This window comes from Hoplias malabaricus, chromosome 2 (assembly GCF_029633855.1).
Source record: "Hoplias malabaricus isolate fHopMal1 chromosome 2, fHopMal1.hap1, whole genome shotgun sequence".
Lineage (NCBI taxonomy): Eukaryota > Metazoa > Chordata > Actinopteri > Characiformes > Erythrinidae > Hoplias > Hoplias malabaricus.
The window spans coordinates 56,521,098-56,545,233 of record NC_089801.1 but is presented as its reverse complement, the minus strand read 5'-3'; the positions used below and the strand labels follow the sequence as shown (position 1 = coordinate 56,545,233).

At 40.1% G+C, this 24,136-nt stretch overlaps 2 protein-coding genes across 4 annotated transcripts; both read right to left on the bottom strand.

Moving 5' to 3' along the window:
- Window positions 1-2,157: 2,157 nt before the first annotated feature.
- LOC136686545 (zinc finger protein 585A-like) lies at window positions 2,158-12,699 on the bottom strand. 3 transcript variants are annotated; one of them, XM_066660408.1, is made up of 3 exons: window positions 12,587-12,699; window positions 10,150-11,295; window positions 2,158-5,668 (listed from the first exon to the last, which is right to left on the bottom strand). In XM_066660408.1, exons 2-3 carry the CDS (start codon window positions 11,205-11,207, stop codon window positions 4,870-4,872), a joined length of 1,857 nt encoding a protein of 618 aa, XP_066516505.1. In that variant the 5' UTR covers window positions 11,208-11,295; window positions 12,587-12,699; the 3' UTR covers window positions 2,158-4,869. The 3 variants fall into 3 exon arrangements, with proteins under 3 accessions (XP_066516505.1, XP_066516503.1, XP_066516504.1); XM_066660406.1 differs by lacking the exons at window positions 10,150-11,295; window positions 12,587-12,699 and adding exons at window positions 6,343-6,415; window positions 7,023-7,066 and having other exon boundaries at window positions 2,158-5,894; XM_066660407.1 differs by lacking the exons at window positions 10,150-11,295; window positions 12,587-12,699 and adding an exon at window positions 7,023-7,086 and having other exon boundaries at window positions 2,158-5,894.
- Window positions 12,700-18,767: 6,068 nt separating this feature from the next.
- Window positions 18,768-22,972, bottom strand: LOC136686526 (zinc finger protein 850-like). The gene is made up of 2 exons (XM_066660367.1): window positions 22,905-22,972; window positions 18,768-21,390 (listed from the first exon to the last, which is right to left on the bottom strand). Exon 2 carries the CDS (start codon window positions 21,299-21,301, stop codon window positions 19,505-19,507), a length of 1,797 nt encoding a protein of 598 aa, XP_066516464.1. The 5' UTR covers window positions 21,302-21,390; window positions 22,905-22,972; the 3' UTR covers window positions 18,768-19,504.
- Between the last annotated feature and the right edge of the window lie 1,164 nt (window positions 22,973-24,136).

Here is a 24,136-nt window from a genome sequence, read left to right as displayed (position 1 = left end):
GGGTGCTCCGGTTTCCTCTCACAGTCCAAAAACACACATTGGAAGGTGGATTGGCGACTCAAAAGTGTTCGTAGGTGTGAGTGAATGTGAGAGTGTGTGTGTATTGCCCTGTAAAGGACTGGCGCCCCCTCCAGGGCGTATTCCCGCATTGTGACCAATGATTAAAGGTACGCTCTGGACCCACCACGACACTGAACTGGATAAGCGGTTACAAATAATGAATGAATGAATGAATAAATAAATGAATTTTTGACTTGAAAACTGACCTAAAATAATTTTAATAATAATAAATTTCTAATAAATTTCTTGAAATGTCTATATCTTCATACGTCAAAATTAATTTGGCCGATGTATGTTTTTATACATTTATTTATTCTTACAGAGTACCAACACAGTGGGGACCTCACAACAGAAAGGTGTACAGACGTACTGCAGTACAGTTATTGTACTAAACAGGGTATTAAATATCCACAATTTGAGATGTTTCATGTATTTGAGGTTAAGTCTATAACGTGCCAAGCATAGATATAGTACAGGAATAAAAATACTGATAGAGTTTTTAACCTGTCTAACGCTGTACATATCCATGAGTCTCTGATGTGAGGTCCTTTATTTGTCCGTAATAACATCCTGACACAAGAACCACCCACTCAATTAACATAGAGACTGAGAAATACAGGAATAAATAAATAAATACATGTGGAAATAAAGGAATGTTGAAAATATATAAATAAATTTGAATAAATAGGATTAATGTATATAATATATAATGTATTAATGTAAATAGCAAAAATTAATTTGATGTATAAAAATACATGATAAAAGAAATGAGACTATAAGTATGTCCTTGTTTCATGACAGAAATATATATACATACATATATATATATATATATATATATATATATATATATATATAATTTAATTAATCTCTTGGAGTTCACTCAGTCCTTGTTTGTGATGTCTTCTGCAGCAACTTTGAGCTGTTTTTTAAAACATTCTATATTAATTAAATAAATAATATTAAAAAAGAATTTGAATAAGAAACTGTCCATATTCCTTCCTTAATTTTGGACATTAACTCACCTCATGTAAATGTATATAAAACTACACGTGTAATCTGGTCTCTCTCTCTGGCCTAGTGTGGAGAAACAGGAAGAAGAGTAAATAAACATTAGTCTCACCATTCTGGGCAAAAGAGAGGGAGAAATAAAGAAAAAAGAAGAGGATGAGCCGAGTCCAGGTCATAGCTGCAGCAGTGATGGACTTCTGAAACGTGGAGATCACCGACACCTCGACTTTTATACATCTATATCACACACACACACACACAAAAACAAATAAAAACCCCAAAAACAAACTTTGCCCTCATTTGGCCTCCAGGGTTGTAATGGCAGTGAAATGCAGCTGTGTGGTTGTGCATTACCATGTATCCAGCTGCATGGAAACTAAACCATAGGACTTTGTTGTGACAGAGACGTGAGTACTGGTCTTACTGAATCATGGTGCATCTCTGTCGAACTCACAGCAGTTAATCACTGTTTAATATTTAAAAAAATACACTATTGACTTTGGAAGCATGAGTTCTCTTCCCAAATTTATAGCATTTACTCTGTTTTCAGAATTTTAAGCAATATCAAGCTGGAGTATGAAGAACATAAGCATAAACACTTGAATGAATAATAATAGAATTACTTTATTATATTTACCACTTAACCCAACCTTCTCAAGTTCTATTTGCTGCATATTTGAGTCTCCAATCCACCTACCAACGTGTGTTTTTGGACTGTGGGAGAAAACCCACGTGGACACCGGGAGAACACACCAAACTTCTCACCAACAGTCACCTGGAGCGGGACTTGAACCCACAACCTCCAGGTCCCCGGAGCTGTATGACTGCAACACTACCTGCTGTGCCACCCTGTAAAAATTAATTTAACTTGGTAGGCTGGGTCTATATAAAATGTTTTAGTTTTTTATTTTAATAAGACAATCTGGACAAACACACATCATTGTTTTTTTGGGGGCAGTTATTTGTCCAAAAAGCATTTGATAAATTACATACATTTTAAATAAAACACTTAAGCAGTTAATATTTGTTTTTGAAAACTTGCCCTTTCCAATTTACCAAACAGTGCCACAGCACTGCATCCTTTGCCATGTTCGAGTTTGAACTGCTTGCCCCTTCAACGTTGCAGGAAAGGACACTGATGTTTGTGTTTGTAAACACCATTCAGGATATCACTGCTGAAAAAGCAGATTAAGTGGGACCTAGGCCAGAAAGTGAGGGAGTATAAACAGGGCTTTCTGCTAGACTGAAACAGGACTTCATTTCTGATATCAATAATAAAGCTTCAATCAGAGTTTTGTGTGACTTCCACTTAGACAAGAATCCAAAGCACCTGCGATCATCAAATTCACCCACAATCTCAAACAAGTCAATCTTTTATTTCTAAACCACATTTATAATACCACAGGAGGTAAAGTGCTGTACAATTTAAAACAACAAAGAAAAGTTTAGAATAAATAAAATCCATAACAAACTAGATCAAATATTACCAGGACATAAAAATTAAAAACAACTTAAGAAAGAATAGCTTGTGAATATAGGTAGGTTTTCAAATTTTAAAACATCAGCTGTGGGTGGAATCCTTATATAGAGCAGCAGGCCATTGCACAGTTTTGGGGCTTCTACAGAGAGAGCTCTGTCACCTTTAGAGTTCATTCCAGAATGAGGATTGCCCAACAGCAACTGATTTGATGGCCATAAGTCTGTGATGTTAAATATGGGCTCAAATTGTCAGAAATGTATGTCAGAAAGACACCATTTAGATCTTTAAATTAACATCAGCAAACTCTTAAAACCTAATCTGTATTTAACCTGTACCAGTGAAGGGAAGCCATGAGAGGTGTGGTGTTTTCCCTTTTCCTGGTTCCACTTAAGAGCCGACTCACCTAGAGAGAACTGCTAGAGTCAAGGCATGACGTGATAAAAGCAGGGCTCCTTAAATGATAAGATGGGTTTTAAATAAGTTTATATAAGCAGGTTTTCACCACTGCATTGATTTGTTGATTGAATTTAAGTCAAAGATAACACAAAGGTTTCTGGTGTGGCTTTGTGTATTTAAGGAAAGTGGGTGCAGACAATCAGGTACAGAGTCCGAATGGCCAAAGATAACCGCATCTGTTTTGGCATAATTCATACAATTGGTGTAACAGTAATAGGAGATTTTATGTTTAGGGAAGATAGACCCAAGAGCAGGGGTCTTCAAAATATGGTCCAAGGCCATATACGGCCCACTGCTTTCATTTGACCAGCCCCTTTAACTTAGAGCCACTTCAATCCAGCTACATTATATTTTTGAGATATTATGGCTTTAATCTTGAAATAAAAATGACTTTAACTTCAAAATATTTATGACTTTATGACATAGTATATATTTTTTTCTAGATGTTTCCTTCTCTGGCTGCAGCCCATCCCCCAAAAGACTGATAAACTGTGAGCTGGCCCTTTAATTAAAAAGTTTGATGTCCACTGTCCTAGAGGAAGCATAGACAATAATACAAGACCCAATATAGAGCCCTGATGTACTCCACAGGTAAATTCTGCAGTAGATTAGGAGAATTTTCCTACTTTACAGAAAAGGTTCATTTTTTATATGTAAGAAGCAAACTATTTTAGGCAAATTCTACCAACTTCACTTTTAGGGTAGTCAAGAAGGATTTCATGTATCACCATGTTAAATACAGCCCATTTTCCAGAGTCTAAAGTTAACAATACATCATTTGTTACCTCAAGGAGGGCAAGGTCTGTAGAATGATGTGCTTTTAAAACAGAAACTGAAATTTATCCATAATATTATTCCCAGCTACAAATCAGCAAAACTGTAATAGAAAAACTTTCTCTGAAACCTCTGAAAAACAGTATAATTTAGAAACCTGTGGTAAGAGAAATTGGACCCAGGGTGGACAATTGCATGTTTTTAACTTCCTAGGAAGTATTTTTTAGAAATTGTTCATAGAGAATCCAAGCTCATTTCACTGCAATCCTTAGATTCATCCAAAATCATCAGATTCATCTGCAATCATAGCTTCATCCTATTTGCAGAAGAACCCAAGCTGTAAAATGTACTTCTGTACTGAGTACAGCTACACTTCACCACCACAGCAGTCCCCGAATAACCAAAAATTACACATGGCTGCTTTAAATACATTTAGTGCTTTGAATTCATGTGCTTCAGTGTCGTTATTTAAAGAGCAATGTTAATAATTATTATTCATTCATTCATTATCTGTAACCGCTTATCCAGTTCAGGGTCGCGGTGGGTCCAGAGCCTACCTGGAATCATTGGGCGCAAGGCGGGAATACACCCTGGAGGGGGCGCCAGTACTTCACATGGCAACACAGACACACACACACACACACACACACCTACAGACACTTTTGAGTCGCCAATCCACCTACCAACGTGTGTTTTTGGACTGTGGGGGGAAACCGGAGAACCTGGAGGAAACCCACGCAGACACGGGGAGAACACACCAAGTCCTCACAGACAGTCAGCCGGAACGGGAATCGAACCCACAACCTCCAGGTTCCTGGAGCTGTGTGACTGCGACACGACCTGCTGCGCCACCGTGCCGCCCTTAATAATTATTAGTATCTCTAGTAAACTATTTTCCTGTTTAAACAGAATTATTATTAATATTAAACAGAAAACTAACATGACACAACCAAATTTCACACAGCAGCATGAAATCATCAGAAAGTCTTTTCTTCTTTCTTTATGCATATTTAAATCTAAATATTTAAAAGATACTCCAACACACGTGTAGTGTTCTTCTATTTAGTGTGACCACGCTGATGTAGAGATTACTCTGTGCAGTAAAACACTTCCCACACGGAGCACAGATACGGTTTCTCTCCAGTGTGAGTGCGCTGGTGTCTTACGAGACTACTCCGTGTAGTAAAACTCTGCCCACACTCTGAGCACTGGTACGGCTTCTCTCCTGTGTGAATGCGCTGGTGTGTCTGAAGATGACCAAGTTGAGTAAAACTTTGTCCACACACTGAACAGGAATACGGTTTCTCTCCTGTGTGAAGACGCTGGTGTCCAGTGAGATTACTCAGTTGATTAAAGCTCTTCCCACACTCTGTGCACTGATAAGGTTTCTCTCCTGTGTGAATATGGTGGTGTCTTTGGAGATTACTCAGTTGTGAAAAACTCTTCCCACACTCTGAGCACTGATACGGTTTTTCTCCAGTGTGAATGCGCTGGTGTATTTGCAGACTGCAGAGTTCAGTAAAGCTCTTCCCACACTCTGTACAGTAGTACGGCCTTTCTCCTGTGTGAATGCGCTGATGTGTTAGGAGGTTGTTTTGTCTAGTAAACCTTTGCCCACACTCTGAACAGTGATACGGTTTTTCTCCTGTGTGAATCTGCTGGTGTCTTTTGAGAGAACTCTGATGAGTGAAATCCTTCCCACAATCTGAACAGGAATAGAGTTTCTCTCCAGTGTGAACGCTCTGGTGGGTGTGGAGATGACTCTGTCGAGTAAAACTCTTTCCACACTCTGAACAGGAATACGGTTTCTCTCCTGTGTGAATGCGCTGGTGTTGTTTCAGAGAACTGTGATGAGTAAAACTCTTTCCGCACTCAGTGCAGTTAAAACTGTTCCGTTTATCTGTGTTTTTCTGTGTTCTTTTGCCAAATGAATTAGTGGTAAGAGCAGCTGAAGGTGCTTCCTGAGAACCAGAGATCACACACTCCTCGTCCTCACATTTAATCTCCCCTGATTTCAACATTGTGATATAATCCTCTCTGTGATATTTCTGGAAGTAATGTAGAACTGTCTTGGACACATTCAGCAGAAGACTTGGAGAGGGAGGGTTTTTTTCTGGAACAGAAACAATAAAAGGAAGTTATAAATCTTTTTGTATTTCAAAACATGTAAAATGTTTTACAGATATGAATTTACTACAACATTAGTGTGCTAAAATTAGGGCCATCCTCTTTTAAAAGATATAGAAGAGTGCAAGCAAGAATCCAAAGGCTCTGCTTAGTACATTCAAGTTCTGCTTAGTGAACATTCATTCATTTTCTGTAACCCTTATCCTGTTCAGGGTGGCGATGGGTCCAGAGCCTACTGGGAATCACGGGGCGCAAGATGGGAACACACCCTGGAGGGTGCGCCAGTCCTTCACAGGGCGACACACACTCACTCAGACCTACTGACACTTCACAGACAGTCACCCGGAGCGGGACTCCAACCCACAACCTCCAGGACCCTGGAGCCATGTGACACCATGAACGTTAATATTTTAAATATTTAACATAAATATTACTTCCATTCTTCATGACCTGGATCTGTTGGATCAGTCAATGCTGAGACAGGCCAGAGATGTGGGTAAACCACTCCTATAAAACAGTGGGAGACAGCAGAGCAATGACAGTCAGAAATTTATTGGTCAAACTGCTCTTAGGGGCTCTGAAGAGTGTAGTCTACACTGCTGAGCCTCTGCTGTCTTCATACTCTAACAAAGTGCAGTAAACTCATTCTATATTCTGTTATAAGCACAAGGGGGCTGGGGGAGCAGTAGAATCCAGTTGCAAAATGAGATGAATTACCGTATATTATTCTCAAAACAGTAAAGACTGAAATATTATAAATCAGCCAATTAGCCAGTGTTAATCTTGCAGACCTACCAGACATATTCAGTTATAACATATATATATATATATATATATATATATATATACATGCTGCTGCTGTAAGCTAAATATTACAGTTCTGTGTTTTGGAAGCTCAGACTAAGAATATCACTGTAACTCTTCCTCTTTGATTATACCAATAACACTCCTGAATCCTGAAAGAGCTCCTGAGCTCTGAGTGGACATATCTCCCCCTCCCCCCATTCTACATCTTCCTTCCCAGAGAGAGGAGCTGTCTGCCCCCGTTTCTGAGATAGAGAGAGAGTCCAAGTCCAGTGTAAACAGTGTGGGAAAGTCTTCCACAGATCTTTACCTTCAGTAAGAGCTCCTGAGTTATCTCCAGCACACAGCTCTCCTTCTGCTTCTCTCTCACACACAGTCCCTCTCCACAGCACCCGCCCCCTTCGCTGCGATTGGCAGCAGCTTCATACCACCCGCTCTCTGATTGGACAGTGACCGATCAGTCCTCGCTGCTGTAGCGGTGTTATCACTAGAGAGCAAGCGGCAGCAGGTTAGACTGCACTGCTGCTCACACTCACTACATTTTAAAGAGACAGTCGCCATTTTATACAACTACGGAGTTTTAGTAATTTTATAGGATTAGAGCTGCTAAAAGGGAAAAAAATTGAAATAAATTAAAAAACAACGAATCAATAAATACAATTATAAAGTATAAATGCACAACAAATTTATACAAATATTTTTTGTCCTGAAAAAGGACATAATTAAATTTAATCCATCTTTAATTGATTTCTACATTTATTTATTTACACATACCATGTGTACTCACTGCCCCCTAGTGTTCACTAGTGTGTGAATGTGTGTTACACTGCACAGATTGGGTTAAATGTGAAGAACAAATTGCTGTGTGCAAGCACAGTTACCAATAAAGTGATTCTAATTCAAATTTTTACGTTTATTTCTATATTTCCATATTTGTACTGTCCTGCAATAGGAAGACTAAAGTATCATTTGTTGGTACTCTGAGCCCAGCACTGCAGAAACTGCACTATGCAACTTAACACTACATTTTAAATGGACAGCTGCTATTTTACACAGCAAAAAATCTCATATGATAATTACAATTATTTTTGGCACAGTAATTTAAATGTAATTAAACAATGGGAGGCCTAATTGTTCTGTAAATATATTTAAAAATATGAAAATATAGCCTACAGCACAGAAAGTATATCAGTAAATAATGATAGTTTTCATAAGTATATTTATATTTCCCTAATGAAATATTGTACACAACTTTGCAAAGAATTTTGAAAAGTATTTTTTGCTGAGGCAGTTTATTTAAATATGTTGGAACACCAGCCATCATAGCCATCATACACCTCAGCCTCTGGAAGACCCATAAATTTGCATAAAGAGATTGCCTGGGTAAACCTGTCATCCTCAATGTTGTGTCCTGTAATAAAACACGATATTACTTTGTAATTATTTACATAAAGCTTGTAAGACAGTTCACTTAGAACTAATAAAATGCTTTTAATACAACATAATTATATGCAGCTGTATTTATTTTTTGTTAGACTAGCCTACATACAATGCTTTTTATTTTAATACAATGCTTTTTATTTTAAAATGAAAAAAAAATGCATTTTTGGAAAACAAAAAGGTCTAGCATCTTCAGCATTTTACTTTTTTGCTGTAACCAATGCGTTGGTGGGTGTTCCTCTAATAAAATATTGTGTTATTCGGCAAACATTTTACTGCCTAATTCAAGCTTTGATAAATTTAACCATTTAGCAGTCAGCATTAATTGGACTTACCAATAGCTGGATGAAGTCAAAGCCCAAAGCACAGTATCCTTTGCTACATTAGTGTTTGCACTGCTTTGACAAAGTAGTTTAAATTGCTGGTTGTAACTCTTTTCATACATCTTTAAGTTTGCAAACAGCATCTTGTAGGCCTTCCACTGTGCTCCCCAGTGTGGAGTTCTGGGAAAGAGTTTGTTAGCAGGTCATATACAAACCTCTTTGATGTGTTATTTTTACATACTAAGTTACACACATATCTTCATTTTTGATTTCTCTGACACTATATGATGATATTGTTGATTGTTCCTATGAACAATAATGAGGGCAAGGTTGGTAACAGAACACACTAGCAGTGCGTGGACCATAGAGTGAGGGAGAACAAAACAAGACTGCCAGACTTTTTCTGCAAGACAGAACCAGAATTTTAATAGTTATAAAAAAAAACACTTAAATTAACCTAACTTTAACATTTAAATCCACATTCTGTTTATATCCCAAAATAAAAAAATAGAAAAATAAATAAAATGACGTACACCCCAACTCTATATCCTTTGTCACGTTTTGTCTAAATAAATTTAGACTTTTCCAAAGCTCTTGCAATCATTAAATTGATCCAAAATGATCAGATTCTTTCAGTCATTTGATTAATCTGCCTATGGAAAGGTCTAAAAAATTTCTTATTTTTAAAAAAGTTTTTTTATTATACATATTGCTTATAATTACACATTTCACAGAGGTCTACAAATCCCAAACATTATGCAATGCAGTGAAATGAAGTGCTTTTTAGAGAGAATTATGTGCTTCAGTGTTGTAAAGCAAATATATATAATGATTTTTGCTGGGTGTAAAATATTGTTTCAAGATGGTTTTCTGTTTATTAAGTAAGAAACTGTTTTATATATATATAATATATATATATATGGGTTATAATATATTTATATATGGGTTTCCTCCGGGTGCTCCGGTTTCCTCCCACAGTCCAAAAACACACATTGGTAGGTGGATTGGCGACTCAAAAGTGAATGTGTGTGTGTGCGTGTGTCTGTGTTGCCCTGTGAAGGACTGGCACCCCCTCCAGGGTGTATTCCCGCCTTGCGCCCAATGATTCCAGGTAGACTCTGGACCCACCGCGACCCTGAATTGGATAAGCGGTTACAGATAATGAATGAATGAATATATATATATATATATATACACACACCCTGTATTGGAAAAAGTATCCGCTCTCTCGTCTGCCTTTGCACACATGAAATTGTGTGGCCATTGAGTGATAATGTCACCCCACACTTTGCAGCCATAATAGCTAAAAACTCTCCTGGGAAGGCTTTCCACATTGTTTACAAGTGTGTAACACTGATGTTGGACGAGGCCTGGCTCACAGTCTCCACTCTAATTCATTCTAAAGGTGTTCCATTGTGCTGAGGACCCTGTGCAGGCCGGTCAAGTGGATGAGTGAATAAAGTTTTTATCTCATTAAACCGAAATCCAACATGACACAATATTTCCCAACAAGCAGCAAGAAATTATCTTAGTCCTTACTTCTTTATGTATTTTTAAATCTAAAGGTACTTCAACATACTGTGCATTGCTATTGCTTATGTTTTTAGTGACTGCTCTGCTGTTGGTAGAGATTACTCTGTGTAGTAATACACTTCACACACTGAGCCCACGTACAGCTTCTCTCCAGTGTGAATGCACTGGTGTTTAATGAGACTCCTCCGTGCAGTAAACCTCCGCCCGCACTCTGAACACTGATACGGCTTTTCTCCTGTGTGAATGCGCTGGTGTCTTGTGAGACTATTCCTTGATGTAAAACACTGCCCGCATTCTGAGCACTGGTACGGTTTCTCTCCAGTGTGAATGCGCTGGTGTTTTACTAGAGTGCTCCCTGTAGTAAAACTCTGCCCACACTCTGAACACTGGTATGGTTTTTCTCCTGTGTGAATGCGTTTGTGTGTTTGAAGATGACCGAGTCGAGTAAAACTTTGCCCACAGTCTGAACAGGAATAAGGTTTCTCTCCGGTGTGAAGACGCTGGTGTCCTATGAGATTACTTAGATGAGCAAAACTCTTCCCGCATTCTGAGCACTGATATGGTTTCTCTCCTGTGTGAATAAGCTGGTGTCTTTGAAGGTTTTTCTTTTGATTAAAACTCTTCCCACACTCTGAGCACTGATAAGGTTTCTCTCCAGTGTGAATGTGCTGGTGTATTTGCAAACTACGACGTTCATTAAAACTCTGCCCACACTCTGTACAGTAGTAAGGCCTTTCTCCTGTGTGAATGCGCTGATGTGTCTGGAGACTATTTTGTCTAGTAAACCTTTGCCCACATTCTGAACACTGAAAAGGTTTTTCTCCTGTGTGAATGCGCTGGTGTCTTTTGAGAGAACTCAGATTAGAAAAATAGTTTCCACACTCAGAACAGGAATGCGGTCTCTCTCCAGTGTGAACGCTCTGGTGGATTTCTAGATGCCTCGGTCTAGTAAAACTCTTCCCACACTCTGAACAGGAATACCGTTTCTTTTCTCTGTGAATGCGCTGGTGCTGTTTGAGAGAACTTTCAAGGGTAAAACTCTTTCCACACACTGTACAGTTGTAAGTTTTCCCATTATCTGTAGTTTTCTGTGCTTGTACAGCAAATGTACTAGTGTTAGGAGCAGCCGAGGATGTTTCCTTGGAATTGGAGCTTCTGCACTCTGTATCCTCACTTTTAATCTCTCCTGATTTCAGCATTGTGTTATGTTTTCAACTTGATGATTCTTGATGTACTGGTGAAAGTAGGAGTGCCTTGGACATTAGAACTTGCAGTCTTTTTTCTATACTGCAAAATAGAAAGGAAAAGTTAATATTTCAATAAATTTTCAAGAAAAATGGAAAGTGAAAAAAAAAGTAACACTCCTGTGTTAGATGTGCCCAGTGAAAAGTCACTGAAACTTAGGGGGTGCAAGGACCATAATTTGTGTAAAAGGTATAACTTAGTTCAAGCAAGAGACCAGAGGTTCTGATTACTAAATATTATATCTGTTTAGTGAATGTAAATATTTTTAATGTTTTAAATACTCTTACTTCCCATGACCTGAGGCTGTTGAATCTGTTAATATTGATACAAGCCAAAAAGGTGGGTGAATTCATTGTGTTCCTCTCAACCAGTAAAAGAGAGCAGAGGAATGGCAGAAACTCACTACTCTTAGGAGCTATGAAGTGTTGCATACGCTGCTGAAACCTCAATTTATAGGAAAATCTGAGTCCAAGCACAAGATGATTGGCCAGTACAAATCACAAATCTGAGAATAAGCTGTGCAAATCTGGGCACACAAGTAAGTGGATTTAGACTGAAGTATCAGCTGATTACAATCTTGGATGGTGTTAATATTGTATCCCTGATATTTGATGTAAAATTAAGTTTTAAAGCATTTTTGCATAATATAAAAATATATAAGTATTAATCCGTCTAAACCCACACTCACACTGACTTTTGGACACAGTTTTATCCACAAGAACAGAACAAATCCATCACAGTCTTCTGCAGCTTTTTCCTGATGGAGCTCAGAACGAATGCAGCGCCCAATAAACTACTCACTTTTCACACGGCTTCATTTTTAGGTTATTTTTTGTTGAAAAAACATGAGAATTCGATTTTTATTAGGACACACCACTTAACATAAAATGACAAAAGACTGGGATAATGTTTAATTGCCGAATTACAAATATATGCTGTAAAACAATTGTAAAATATTTGTACTCCTGATCTGAATATATTCAGATATAATAGGTGTGCATCTGCATGCTGCTGCTAGTATATAAATTATAAAGTATATAAAAATCTCTATTGCACTCATACTGAACTCTATACTGATGTCTGTTAGATCTAAGAGTTAATTCTTAGTGCATTGCACACTAAGAATGTCAATGTAACCGTTTCTCTGTGAACATCACAATAATACTCCAATCCTGAAAGAGCTCACAGTGGACATATCTCCCCCCTCCCCCCACTCTCCATCTTCTTTCCCAGAGAGAGGAGCTGTCTGCCCCCGTTTCGGAGAGAGAGAGAGAGAGAAAGAGAGAGAGAGCCCAGCGTAAACAGTGTGGAAAAGTCTTCCACATATCTTTACCTTCAGTAGGAGCTCCTGATTTATCTCCAGTACACAGCTCTCCTTCTGCTTCTCTCACACACAGTCCCTCTCCACAACACCCGCCCCCTGCGCTGCGATTGGATGCAGCTTCATACCACCCGCTCTCTGATTGGACAGTGACCGATCAGTCCTCGCTGCTGTAGCGGTGTTTCCACTGGAGCGCAGGCGGCAGCAGGTTAGACTGCACTGCTGCTCACACACACTACATTTTAAAGAGACAGCCGCCATTTTATATCAGTTAATTCCACTCCTCAGGGTCTCAAACAGAGAAGAGAGTTTAGGACTGAAAGATCATTCCCCTGACAGGTGTTGTAACGAGTTGTGCTACCTTGTCAAAATGTGCTTCTTTGCAGCTCTGCGCATGCTCAGACCCAAAATTGTAACGTTTTCTGGTGTTTTACATGATAAATTTATTTACATTTCACAATCATTGATTACCGTTATTTTTTGCTTCAGTGTTCCAAAACAGCACTGTATAATTAATATATATATATATATATATATATATATATATATATATATATATATATATATATATATATATATCTTACAATTTCTTTAATAAGGAGATTTATGCTGTGCATATCTCCTACTGAAGGACTGGCGCCCCCTCCAGGGTGTATTCCTGCCATGCGCCCAATGATTCCAGGTAGGCTCTGGACCCACCGCAACCCTGAACTGGAGAAGCGGTTACAGATAATGAATGAATGAATGAATATCCCCTACTTATACTTCTGTAGGCAGCATTTTCTGATACACTACATTTAGCTTATCAGAGTATCTTACCTTTTTTTATATTTAAGAAAATGTACAATATTGCAGCACATTTTGACAAGATAAACCCTCAGAACACTAGCAAGAAACTGGGGGCGGGGATGGCTGACCCCCCTCTGGATTTGTGTTCAAAGCCCCTAGTGCATTCACTTAGATGGGTTAAAGGCAGAAGACACATTTTGTTGTACAACAAAATAACTGCACATTTTAAATTTATCTTCATTTACTCATCGTTACATAATACCTACACACAGCTCAAAAAGTAGCTCCACCTCAGTGCACTGGCTGTATTATGATTGGACAATATGCAAAGTCCAAATTTTACTGGTGAATAAATGATGGCAAATATTAGATCATTCATTCAATACCTGGAAGATAAAGACTTCAAGATTTTTTTTTCACCTTGGACAACACTTACAATGCTCCCACATTCATCAGACTCATCTGCTTGGGAACAGGTCTGAAGAACCTATGATACAAAGTATTCTTCTACATGTTGATAATGTGTATTAATTTGTAAAACAGGGCACCATGGTGGAGCAGCAGGTAGTGTCTCTGTCACAGCTCCAGGGGTCTGGAGGTTGTGGGTTTGAGCCCTGCTCCGTGTGACTGACTGTGAGGAATTTAGTGTGTTCTCCCTGTGTCCAATTGAGTTTCCATCAGGTATCCCGGTTTCTGCCACGGTCTATTGCTGAAGATTCCTCAGTCCTGTAAAACTGAACACTAGAAAGGTTTCTCTCCAGTGTGAACGTGCTGGTGTCTTAGGAGATGGTTTCTCTCCTGTGTGAATGCGATGATGTATTTGAAGATGACCGAGTTGAGTAAAATCGTGCCCACACAGTGAACAGGAATACAGCTTTTCTCCAGTGTGAACGCACTGGTGTCCTTTAAAAGTACTCTTATTGGTAAAAGTCTTCCCACACTGTGAGCACTGATATGGTTTCTCTCCAGTGTGAATGTGCTGGTGTATTTGCACACTACGACGTTCAGTAAATCTTTTCCCACACTCAGTATGTACAGTAATACGGTTTCTCTCCTGTGTAAACATGCTGATGGGTTTGAAGGTTTTTACATCTAGTAAACCTTTAACCACATTCTGCACAGGAATATGGTTTCTTCGCTGTGTGAATGCACTGATGTTTTTTGAAAGTACTGTGATAAATAAAACTCATTGCACAGTCTGAGCAGTCATAAATTTGACCTTTGTCTGTAATTTGTGGCGTTTGTCTGCCAGATATGTTATTGCAAAGAGCAATCAAGAATGAATCCTGAGAACTAGAGTTCAATCACACCTCATCCTCACATTTAATCTCTCCTGATTTCAACATTGTGGGGTTTTCCTCATGATGTTTCTTAATGTATTTGTGAAAGTAGAAATGTCTTGGACACTAAGAGCAGGAGAAGATTTGCAGCGAGGGGTTTCTGTTTCTGGAAGAGAAAAAGGGAAAGTAAACATTGATATTAAAAGCACCAACAACATGGGAATATACTGACCCACCTGGACTGTCAAATCTCAGAATGCTGTTTTTAACATCAGTTCAGAATTTAAAGGAACACTAAATAAATTAAAGCTTCCAAGTAAAAGTTCCACTGAGCCGTAGTAAGTAGGATACTGCTACATGGGGCTCAGCACAGCAGAAACTGCACTATGTAACTTTTGGAGGCAGATAGGAAATCAATCCCCTCCCCATTGATTTCAGTACAGTGCTATAAAAATTAATTACACTAGGGGGAGCCCCAGAAGCAAGACATTCTGGACTTCCTGACTGACACACAACTGAGGACAATTACCATAAGCCCTGCCTGGCACAGCTGAGATACATCATCAAGGACAATTCTTGTCCTAAATATTAACTTTTTACCCTCCTCCAATCTGGCAGGCTCCTGCATAACCAGGCTCAGAGAGAGCTTCTTCCCTGAGACTGTGCCACTATAATAGTGCTTTTCTAGTCCTGATCCTGGAACCGGGTAAGTTTTCGGTCCCAGCTCTCTTCAGGTTCTAACTGTGCTGAGTAGGTACTCAATGATGAGGTGTAAACCCTGCAGAGCGTTGATTGGCCAGAACCATGTCAATCACCACGCAATACAGTAGGAAATCAATCCACATGGGTCAGGCTCTACGCGACTTGACTCACATATAAAGCTTGTCGCTTTTCCACTGGAAGGGCTCCCCCGTGAAATGGAACCAGTGACGTTGAAAAACCTGTCTCTAACAGGAATTGCTCACTTTGAAAACCACAACAACAGCAGTTAGGCACAGTTTACTCATCGTGTATCTCGTGTTGTTTTTGTTTTTTGGACTGAACACGACTCCACCCCAGTTCTCACAGATCAGTTACTTGTTGCATGTTTGGCTTTCCCTGGAATTTTTTGTCTGCCATCTGACCAAGGAGTGTTTAAACCTCTTCAAAAACACCTGAAGGTAAAGTTACAAGTTGCTGCCGTGAGTCCAATAAAAATAAATGTGAAAGCTGCTGTAACTTAAGAGCTTATACAAACAGCGGTTTGTGCTGGATTTTGAATGAGCTCTGTATTGAGTGGTGATTAATATGGCTCTAGCCAATCAACGCTCTGCAGAGTTTACACCTCACCATAGTTGGAACCTGAAGAGAGCTGGGACTGAAAACTTACCCGGTTCCAGGATCAGGACCAGATTTGACCAGTGGAAAAGCAAAAGATCCGAGTCGAATCACATAGGTTCCATGCCGTGGAAAAGCACCATAACTGTACTTTATATCTTAGCATTATGGCACTATTCATATTTGCACAGCAAGTTACTGTAACTATATTAGCCTTCTCTCCACTCACTCTGTAAATACCTGTATTATATTTGTATATTACCCCCACTATCCCTAATTGTACATAATGTAACCATAGCATCATCTGCCATGTTTTCGTTCCTGTACTTTATTTGTATATAATACTATTTTTTACACATCTGTTTAGATACTAACTGCATGTTATTGGCTCTCTGCACAATAAAGTGAGAGAGAGAGAGAGTCAAAGCCCAGTGTAAACAGTTTTGAAAAGTCTTCCACAGATCTCTACCTTCAGCAAGAGCTCCTGATTTATCTGCAGCACACAGCTCTTCTTCTGCTTGTCCCTCACACATAGTCCCTCTCCACAACACCCGCCTCCTGCACTGTGATTGGCAGAAGTGTTTGTGGCACATTAGTATATGGGAGGGGAAAAACTTTTTAAGATGGGTGGTGACCATGGTGGCCATTTTGGATCCAACTTTTGTTTTTTCAATGGGAAGAGGGTCATGTGACACAGCAAACTTATTGGGAATTTCACAAGAAATCAATGGTGTGCTTGATTTTAACATAACGTTATTCTTTCATGAATTATTTACAAATTTCTCTTTGTTTACAGCCATAGACATGTCACAGAGGTTAACACGTGAAAAGTGTATAGAAATTGTGTTGATGTCTGGTGAACGCAGTAACCGAGTCATTGCAGCAGATTTCAATGCAAGACACCCTACGAGACCACCCATCTCCCAAGCTACAGTTAGCAAACTGCTTGCCAAGTTTCGTGAAACTGGTTGAGTGTTGGATTTGCCAAAATGTGGACGCATGAAAACTGTCACTAATGAAGAAACATCAACAGCTGTAATGGCTTCATTCAGCAAGTGCCTGCAGCGTAGCACTCGCTGCATGTCACTGAAGAGTGGCATTAGTCAAACATCCCTTTGGTGGATATTAGGTACTCACAAATGGCACCCTTAAGAACTCCAGCTGCTGCAGCATCTCAACGAGGATGACCCAGATCAGTGCACTGAATTTGAAGAATCGGCAAAACAAAAATTGGAACAGGACCCTTAGTTTACACAGAAGATTTTGTTCAGTGATGAGGCAAACTTTTATGTGAATGGTGAAGTTAACAAACAAAACCACCGCTATTGATTTGATACTAATCCACATTGGATAGATCCCTCCAAGACTGTTGGAACAAATAAAATTGATGGTATGGTGTGGTATATGGGGTACAAAGATAGTGGGGCCATTCTTCATCAATGGATACCGCAAGGCCACTGGATATGCGAAATTGCTACATGATGATGTTTCCCTCTTTATGCACTGAAGCTGGCACGTTCCCTGAGTTTTTCCAGCAAGATGGTGCTTCACCACATTATGGGTGTCAGGTCCGAGCATTCCTAAATGAACAGTTTCCTGGAAAGTGGATTGGTCGTCGTGGGCCAGTTGAATGGCCCCCAAGGTCTCCTGATCTGACCCCCTTAGACTTTTATCTTTGGAGTCATCTGAAGGCAATTGTCTATGCTGTGAAGATACGAGATGTGCAGCACCTGAAACTACGGATACTGGAAGCCTGTTCTAGCGTTTCTCCTGCGGTGTTGCTATCAGTGCGTGAAGAGTGGGAGAAGAGGGTTGCATTGACAATCCAACACAATGGGCAGCACATTGAACACATTTTATAAGTGGTCAGAAATTGTTTTTCTTGTGAAATTCCCAATAAGTTTGATGTGTCACATGACCCTCTTCCCATTGAAAAAACAAAAGTTGGATCCAAAATGGCCACCATGGTCACCACCCATCTTGAAAAGTTTTCCCCCTCCCATATACTAATGTGCCACAAACAGGAAGTTAATATCACCAACCATTCCCATTTTATTAAGGTGTATCCATATAAATGGCCCATCCTGTATAGTTCAATTACACACATTTTTACCCTGTTCTTCTATGTTCAGGACCATCCAGCTATCCATTATCTGTAACCGCTTTTCCAATTTAGGGTCGCGGGGGGTCCAGAGCCTACCTGGAATCATCGGGCGCAAGGCAGGAATACACCCTGGAGGGGACGCCAGTCCTTCACAGGGCAACACAGACACACACACATTCACACCTACAGACACTTTTGAGTCGCCAATCCACCTGCAACGTGTGTTTTTGGACTGTGGGAGGAAACCGGAGCACCCGAGGAAACCCACGAGGACACGGGGAGAACACACCAACTCAGACAGTCACCCGGAGCGGGAATCGAACCCACAACCTCCAGGCCCCTGGAGCTGTGTGAATGCGACACTACCTGCTGCGCCACCGTGCCATCTATAAATCAAATGATATAGTTTTTAAACCCTGAGTCCACTCTGTGAGACACTCCTCCCTCATAGGTCCACCTTGTAGATGTAAAGTCAGAGACAGTAGCTCATCTGTCGCTGCACAGTTTGTGTTATTTGTCCTACAGTAATGTAACTGGAGAATTACAAATTGCACTATGGAAGGAGACATTAAATAAAAATTGTAGATACCAGGATGTGTATCTAATTAAGTGGCTGGACCATTTACGTTTATAATGGCATAACACATTTGATATTTTCTTATTTTATTAACAGTTATTGTACATTTTACCAAGTACTGCTGCATCAACAAAAACATCCCCATTCTCTGCCTGTACCGTGATGAAGTTAACACCGGAATACACACACTCCAGGCACGCAATAACATGTCTTATCCCCTTCTCCACAGCCGCCATGTCCTTGGCTGGAGCTTCAGAGCTGGAGGTGCCTGTTTTTGTGTTCTGGCTGGTGAGTGCAACATTGCATTTGGTAGTGTCCAGAGTTTATTATATAGCTACAGTGCATGCCATTGTTTAACTGAAAAACAATTCTCATGTCTGAACACATGTTTTTCATTTCCCATCTATGGAGAAATTAGAGAACACTGGACCTGGGTTTGCACATCTTTCTGGGTCCACGACCGTTAAGAAAGAAGTTGGCAGCATTTAAGCTGGTCAAGTAAGAATAAACCTTTTCATTATCTGGGCAGAATAATCGAAATGTACATTTAGACAGGTCTACTTAAATTGTTCCTTGTGAAATAGAGTAATCTGCATTCTGTGCATAAATAATGTGATCTAATTAATATTTAAACATTTAAAAAAAAACTATTATAATAGCATTAACATTGCACATATTTGGTGTATCCACTCTATAATGTTTACAAAGATTTAGTTTTAAAACAAATTTTTGTATCAACATCATGATCGATCAACAATATAAATATTTACCATGATAACATTTTTGTCCATAACGCCCAGGACTATGTGCATCTGAAATCCAAATGCCTGAAGATAATCTCATACTGTGCAGGGTTATTATTTCTATTCTAAGTGAATGCACTTATGTTTTTGGAGACTCCTCTTTTGAATAAAACACTTCTCACACTTTAAGCATTGATAGGGTTTCTCTCCTTTGGGAATGCACTTATGCTTTTGGAGGTTCCCTATTTTAGTAAAACACTTCTCACACTCAGAGCACTGATACGGCTTTTCTCCTTTGCGAATACACTGATGATTTCTGAGACTCTTATGGTGAATAAAGCTTTTCTCACACTTTGAACAGTGATAAACCTTCTCTCCTTTCCGAATGCACTGATGACTCTGGAGACTCCTCTCTCGAGTAAAACACCTCTCACACTCCGAACACTGATATGGTTTCTCTCCCTTGCGAATACACTGATGATTTTGGAGACTCTTAGGATGAATAAAACTCTTCTCACACTCCAAGCAATGATACGGTTTCTCCCCTGTGTGACTGCGCTGGTGATCTTTAAGGGAATGCATTCGCGTAAACCGCTTCCCACATTCCGGGCACTGATACGGTTTCTCTCCTGTGTGAACGCGATGGTGTCTTTTGAGATGACTGTGACCAGAAAACTTCTTCCCACACTCTGAACAGGAATACAGTTTCTCTCCAGTGTGAACACGCAGGTGTCGTCGGAGAGTACACAGATGTGTAAAAGTTTTCCCACAATCTGGGCACTGATAGGGTTTTTCTCCTGTGTGAATGCGATGGTGTTCTTTGAGACAAATCAGTGAACTAAAACTCGTCCCACACACTGAACAGTAGTAGGGTTTCACTCCCGTGTGAATGCGCTGGTGTCTTTTAAGACACATCAGTCTTGTAAAACTCTTCCCACACTCTGAACAGGAATACGGTTTCTCTCCCGTGTGAATGCGCTGGTGTTCTTGGAGACGAAACTGTAGCCTAAAACTCACCCCACAATACGAGCACTGATACGGTTTCTCCCCTGTGTGAATGAGCTGGTGTCTTTGAAGATGAATCTGTAGCCTGTATCTCAGCCCACACTCTAAGCACTGATACGGCTTTTCTCCTGTGTGAATGCGCTGGTGTCCTTGGAGACTACCCTTTGTGGTAAAACTTTTCCCACACTCTGAACAGGAAAATGGTTTTTCTCCTGTGTGAATGCGTTTGTGCCTTTGGAGAATGAGCTTGGTAGTAAAACCCTTTCCACACTCTGGGCAGAAATATGGCTTCTCTTTTCTGTGAATGCACTGGTGTGTTTGGAGATGGACAAGTAGCCTATAATTAATCCCACATTCTACACAGTGAAAAGGTTTCTCTCCTGTGTGAAGGCGCTGGTGTCTCTGGAGATGGATCAGTAGCCTAAAACTCATCCCACAGTCTAAGCACTGATATGGTTTTTCTCCTGTGTGAATGAGCTGGTGTCTCTGGAGATTAGGCTTGGTTGTAAATCTCTTGCCACACTCTGAACAGGAATGTGGTTTTTCTCCTGTGTGAATGCGTCTGTGCCTTTTGAGAATAGGCTTGGTAGTGAAACCCTTGCCACACTCTGAACACGAATATGGTTTTTCCCCTGAGTGTATATGTTGGTGGTCTTTAAGATGAATCTGAATCCTAAAGCACTTCCCACACAATGAGCACTGAAATGGTTTCTCTCTTGTGTGAATGCGCTGGTGTATCCTGAGATAACTCTGCAAAGTAAAACCCTTCCCACACTTTGAGCAGTTGTATGTTTTCTCTTTGTCTGTACTTTTCTCAATTTGGGTGTCATTTGTAATAGTGTCGGAAGCAGCTAAGGAGAACTCCTCATGTCTAGAGCTCCTGCACTCCCCATCCTCTCCTGATTTCAACATTGTGGGATATTCCTCTTGGCGATGTTTCTTTATATATTTGTGGAAATACAATGGAACTCCTTTGGACACAAGCAACAGGAGATTTTTTTCTGGAAGATAAAAAGGGAAAAGAAGTTATTATTCAACAAAAATATCAAAGTCAACAAAATGTCTTGGCTGTTTCATGGTCCTGGCTAAAACTCAAGGGTGCTCCAGGACAGTGGAACAATTTTCACTTTTACATTAGGTCTGCTCTCTCCATATCAGCTTTTAAATCTCAACTTAAAACTTACTTTTACTCTTCAGCCTTCGAAGGCACTTAATTGTCTGAGGAATTTTCTTTTCTTGTTGACATTGTTTTATTTTTCAGTTTGCTTTCTCTGATTAATTTTATTGATTTCCTTTCTAAGCCAAGTTTAATTCTAAGGATCTTGTTCTGCTGCTTATTTGCCTAATCCTCTGCATTTGTTTCTTCTTTCTTATTTATGTTATTGTATTACGTTTAATATATTGACTAAGAAATGCTGATCCTACACTCTCAGAAATAAAGGTACGGTTCAGGTACATTACTGTCACTAAAGGTACAAACAGTGTAGTGTATCTTTAAAGGTACAGCAGTGGTGTTAAAGTCCAGTTGTGTTCCCTAAAGGTTCATTACATTCTCTTCTCCAGAAGGAGAAGAGGGGCCTCTGAGGGCACCACCACAGAGACAGTGGAACACAGTTCTGTTTCTTAATGAAACATCTGTGACCTGCTTTGGTCCCAACCCCACGAGCCCCACAGCAGCGTTCTCCCCGTCTAAACAGCCCTGTTCAGAACGCCCGCTTTCAGCTCCTGTTCCTTTAAATGATAATGAGCCGCTCGCTGTTCACCCCGACCCCACAGCAGTGAGGTGCAAGGAGCAGAAGCTCTGGTTTTTAGCCTTTTTCACTCTGTTCTCCATTCTTGTTTTCACTCAGTGCTCTTATTTCTCCATGCTCATTGTGTCTGGTTTTCTGGATTTAACCTTGTCTTTGCGCTCTCACATAAACACAGGCCCATTCTAAAATCTCTGCACTTGACCTCAGAAGTGGAGCAGAATCAGAATGACTAGTTTTATCCTGTGCTGTGAATCAGGCAGTGCACAAAAAACGGATTGGGGGGTCTTGTTTCACAGTGTGTAGGTTAGTGGCCTCCAGATTTACATGTTAATGTGAACATGCACACATAATTTATGTTTTCATAGGTTTATGATTTTTTTTGTTTGTTTTGGTCTCAGTTTGCCTGTAATTTTATTAACATAGAATCTAATTAAACCTTTATCATAACCACATTCCAATGAAAACTTTTAAGCACACTTGGAAACATTTAGTAAAGTTAGTAAAGAATTGGTAAATACTCCCTCTACAACTAATCAAAACCAAACATATTATTTCATTGTTCAGTAACTCTTCCTCTGTGACTATATCAATAACACTTCTGAATCCAGAAAGAGCTCCTGAGCTCTGAGTGGAAATATCTCCCCCCTCCCCGCATTCTCCATCTTCCTTCCCAGAGAGAGAAGCTGTCTGCCCCCGTTTCTGAGAGAGAGAGTGTGTGTCCAAACCCAGTAAACAGTGTTGAAAAGTCTTCCACAGATCTTTACCTTTAGCAAGAGCTCCTGGTTTATCTCTAGCACACAGCTCTCCTGCTTCTCCCTCACACACAGTCCCTCTCCACAACACCCGCCCCCTGCGCTGCGATTGGCTGCAGCTTCATACCACCAGCTCTCTGATTGGACAGTGGCCGATCAGTCCTCGCTGCTGTGGCGGTGTTTCCACTGAAGAGCAGGCGGCAGCAGGTTAGACTGCACTGCTGCTCACACACACTACATTTTAAAGAAACAGACATGGACTTTCCCAAACCGTTCCCTCATTCTCCACCAGAGTTACACTGAGTGCGTTTACACGCGTTTAATAATTCCTTCTTAACTAAATTCTGATTATTGGTGTGGTCATGTAAACAGCACAGTCTGATTTGTGAGATTAGAGTAAGGTCTAGAAATTAGATGAACCCATATCCCAAGTTCTTTCAGATTTCTCACACTGTATGTGAAGGTTCCACACCACCCCAGAGCTCTTTCTTTAAGGGATGTTTTCACACCTTCACTTTTTAGTTTGGTTATATCAAACTAGTTAGTTTTCACCTGTGGTGCGGTTCGCTTGGGCAGGTGTGAACACAGTAATCACACTTGGGTGCGGACCAAAACAACCACACCTAGACCCATGAGAGGAGGTGGCCTCAGTCCCGTCTCAAACCAACATTGGTGTGGATGGTTTCTGGTGAGAACGTGATCTGACCTCAGTCCGACCCAACAACAAGGTGTACGCCGCAGGTCGGTGCTGAATGGCTGTGCTTTGCACATTGGATGCAGTAGGCAGGTAAACAGAGAACTGGTTAATGTTTAGTCGCTAATCAAAATAATGGATCAGAAGCGTACTAGTCCAGAATACAGGAATCTTCATCCTGTGTTTACATTCTTGCTCCTGCCTCGGTCACGTCTGACCAATCAGCAATCAAAACATTCTCATGTGGTTTGCGGTGACGCGTTTTTGTGTGCTTGGATTTTTCGATTGGATGTTTTTTTGTTTTTTATATGTGAGTAAGCAGTAAAATTATCCATTCCACCTTAAATGGAGAAAAACTTAGTCGCCTGAATAACTTTTCATTGCTCCTTAAATAGTGCAGAGATTGCAACTTGGCCCCTGTATAATTATCCATTGCACCTTAAAAGCTGCATTATTTAAGATGGAATGGAAAAGTCTGACACACAGAGCAGATGCCGTTGTTGAACCTAATTTGGATCCGTTTGGCACATTTCCATTGATTAGCGAACCA

Coding starts and splice junctions, on each gene's coding strand:
- LOC136686526 (XM_066660367.1), bottom strand. CDS start 21,301: ATGTTGAAATCAGGAGAGGATGGGGAGTGCAGGAGCTCTAGACATGAG.
- LOC136686545 (XM_066660408.1), bottom strand. CDS start 11,207: ATGCTGAAATCAGGAGAGATTAAAAGTGAGGATACAGAGTGCAGAAGC. Junction 5,669..10,149: donor ATTCACACTGGAGAGAAGCT/GTACGTGGGCTC, acceptor TAAACGGAACAG/TTTTAACTGCACTGAGTGCG.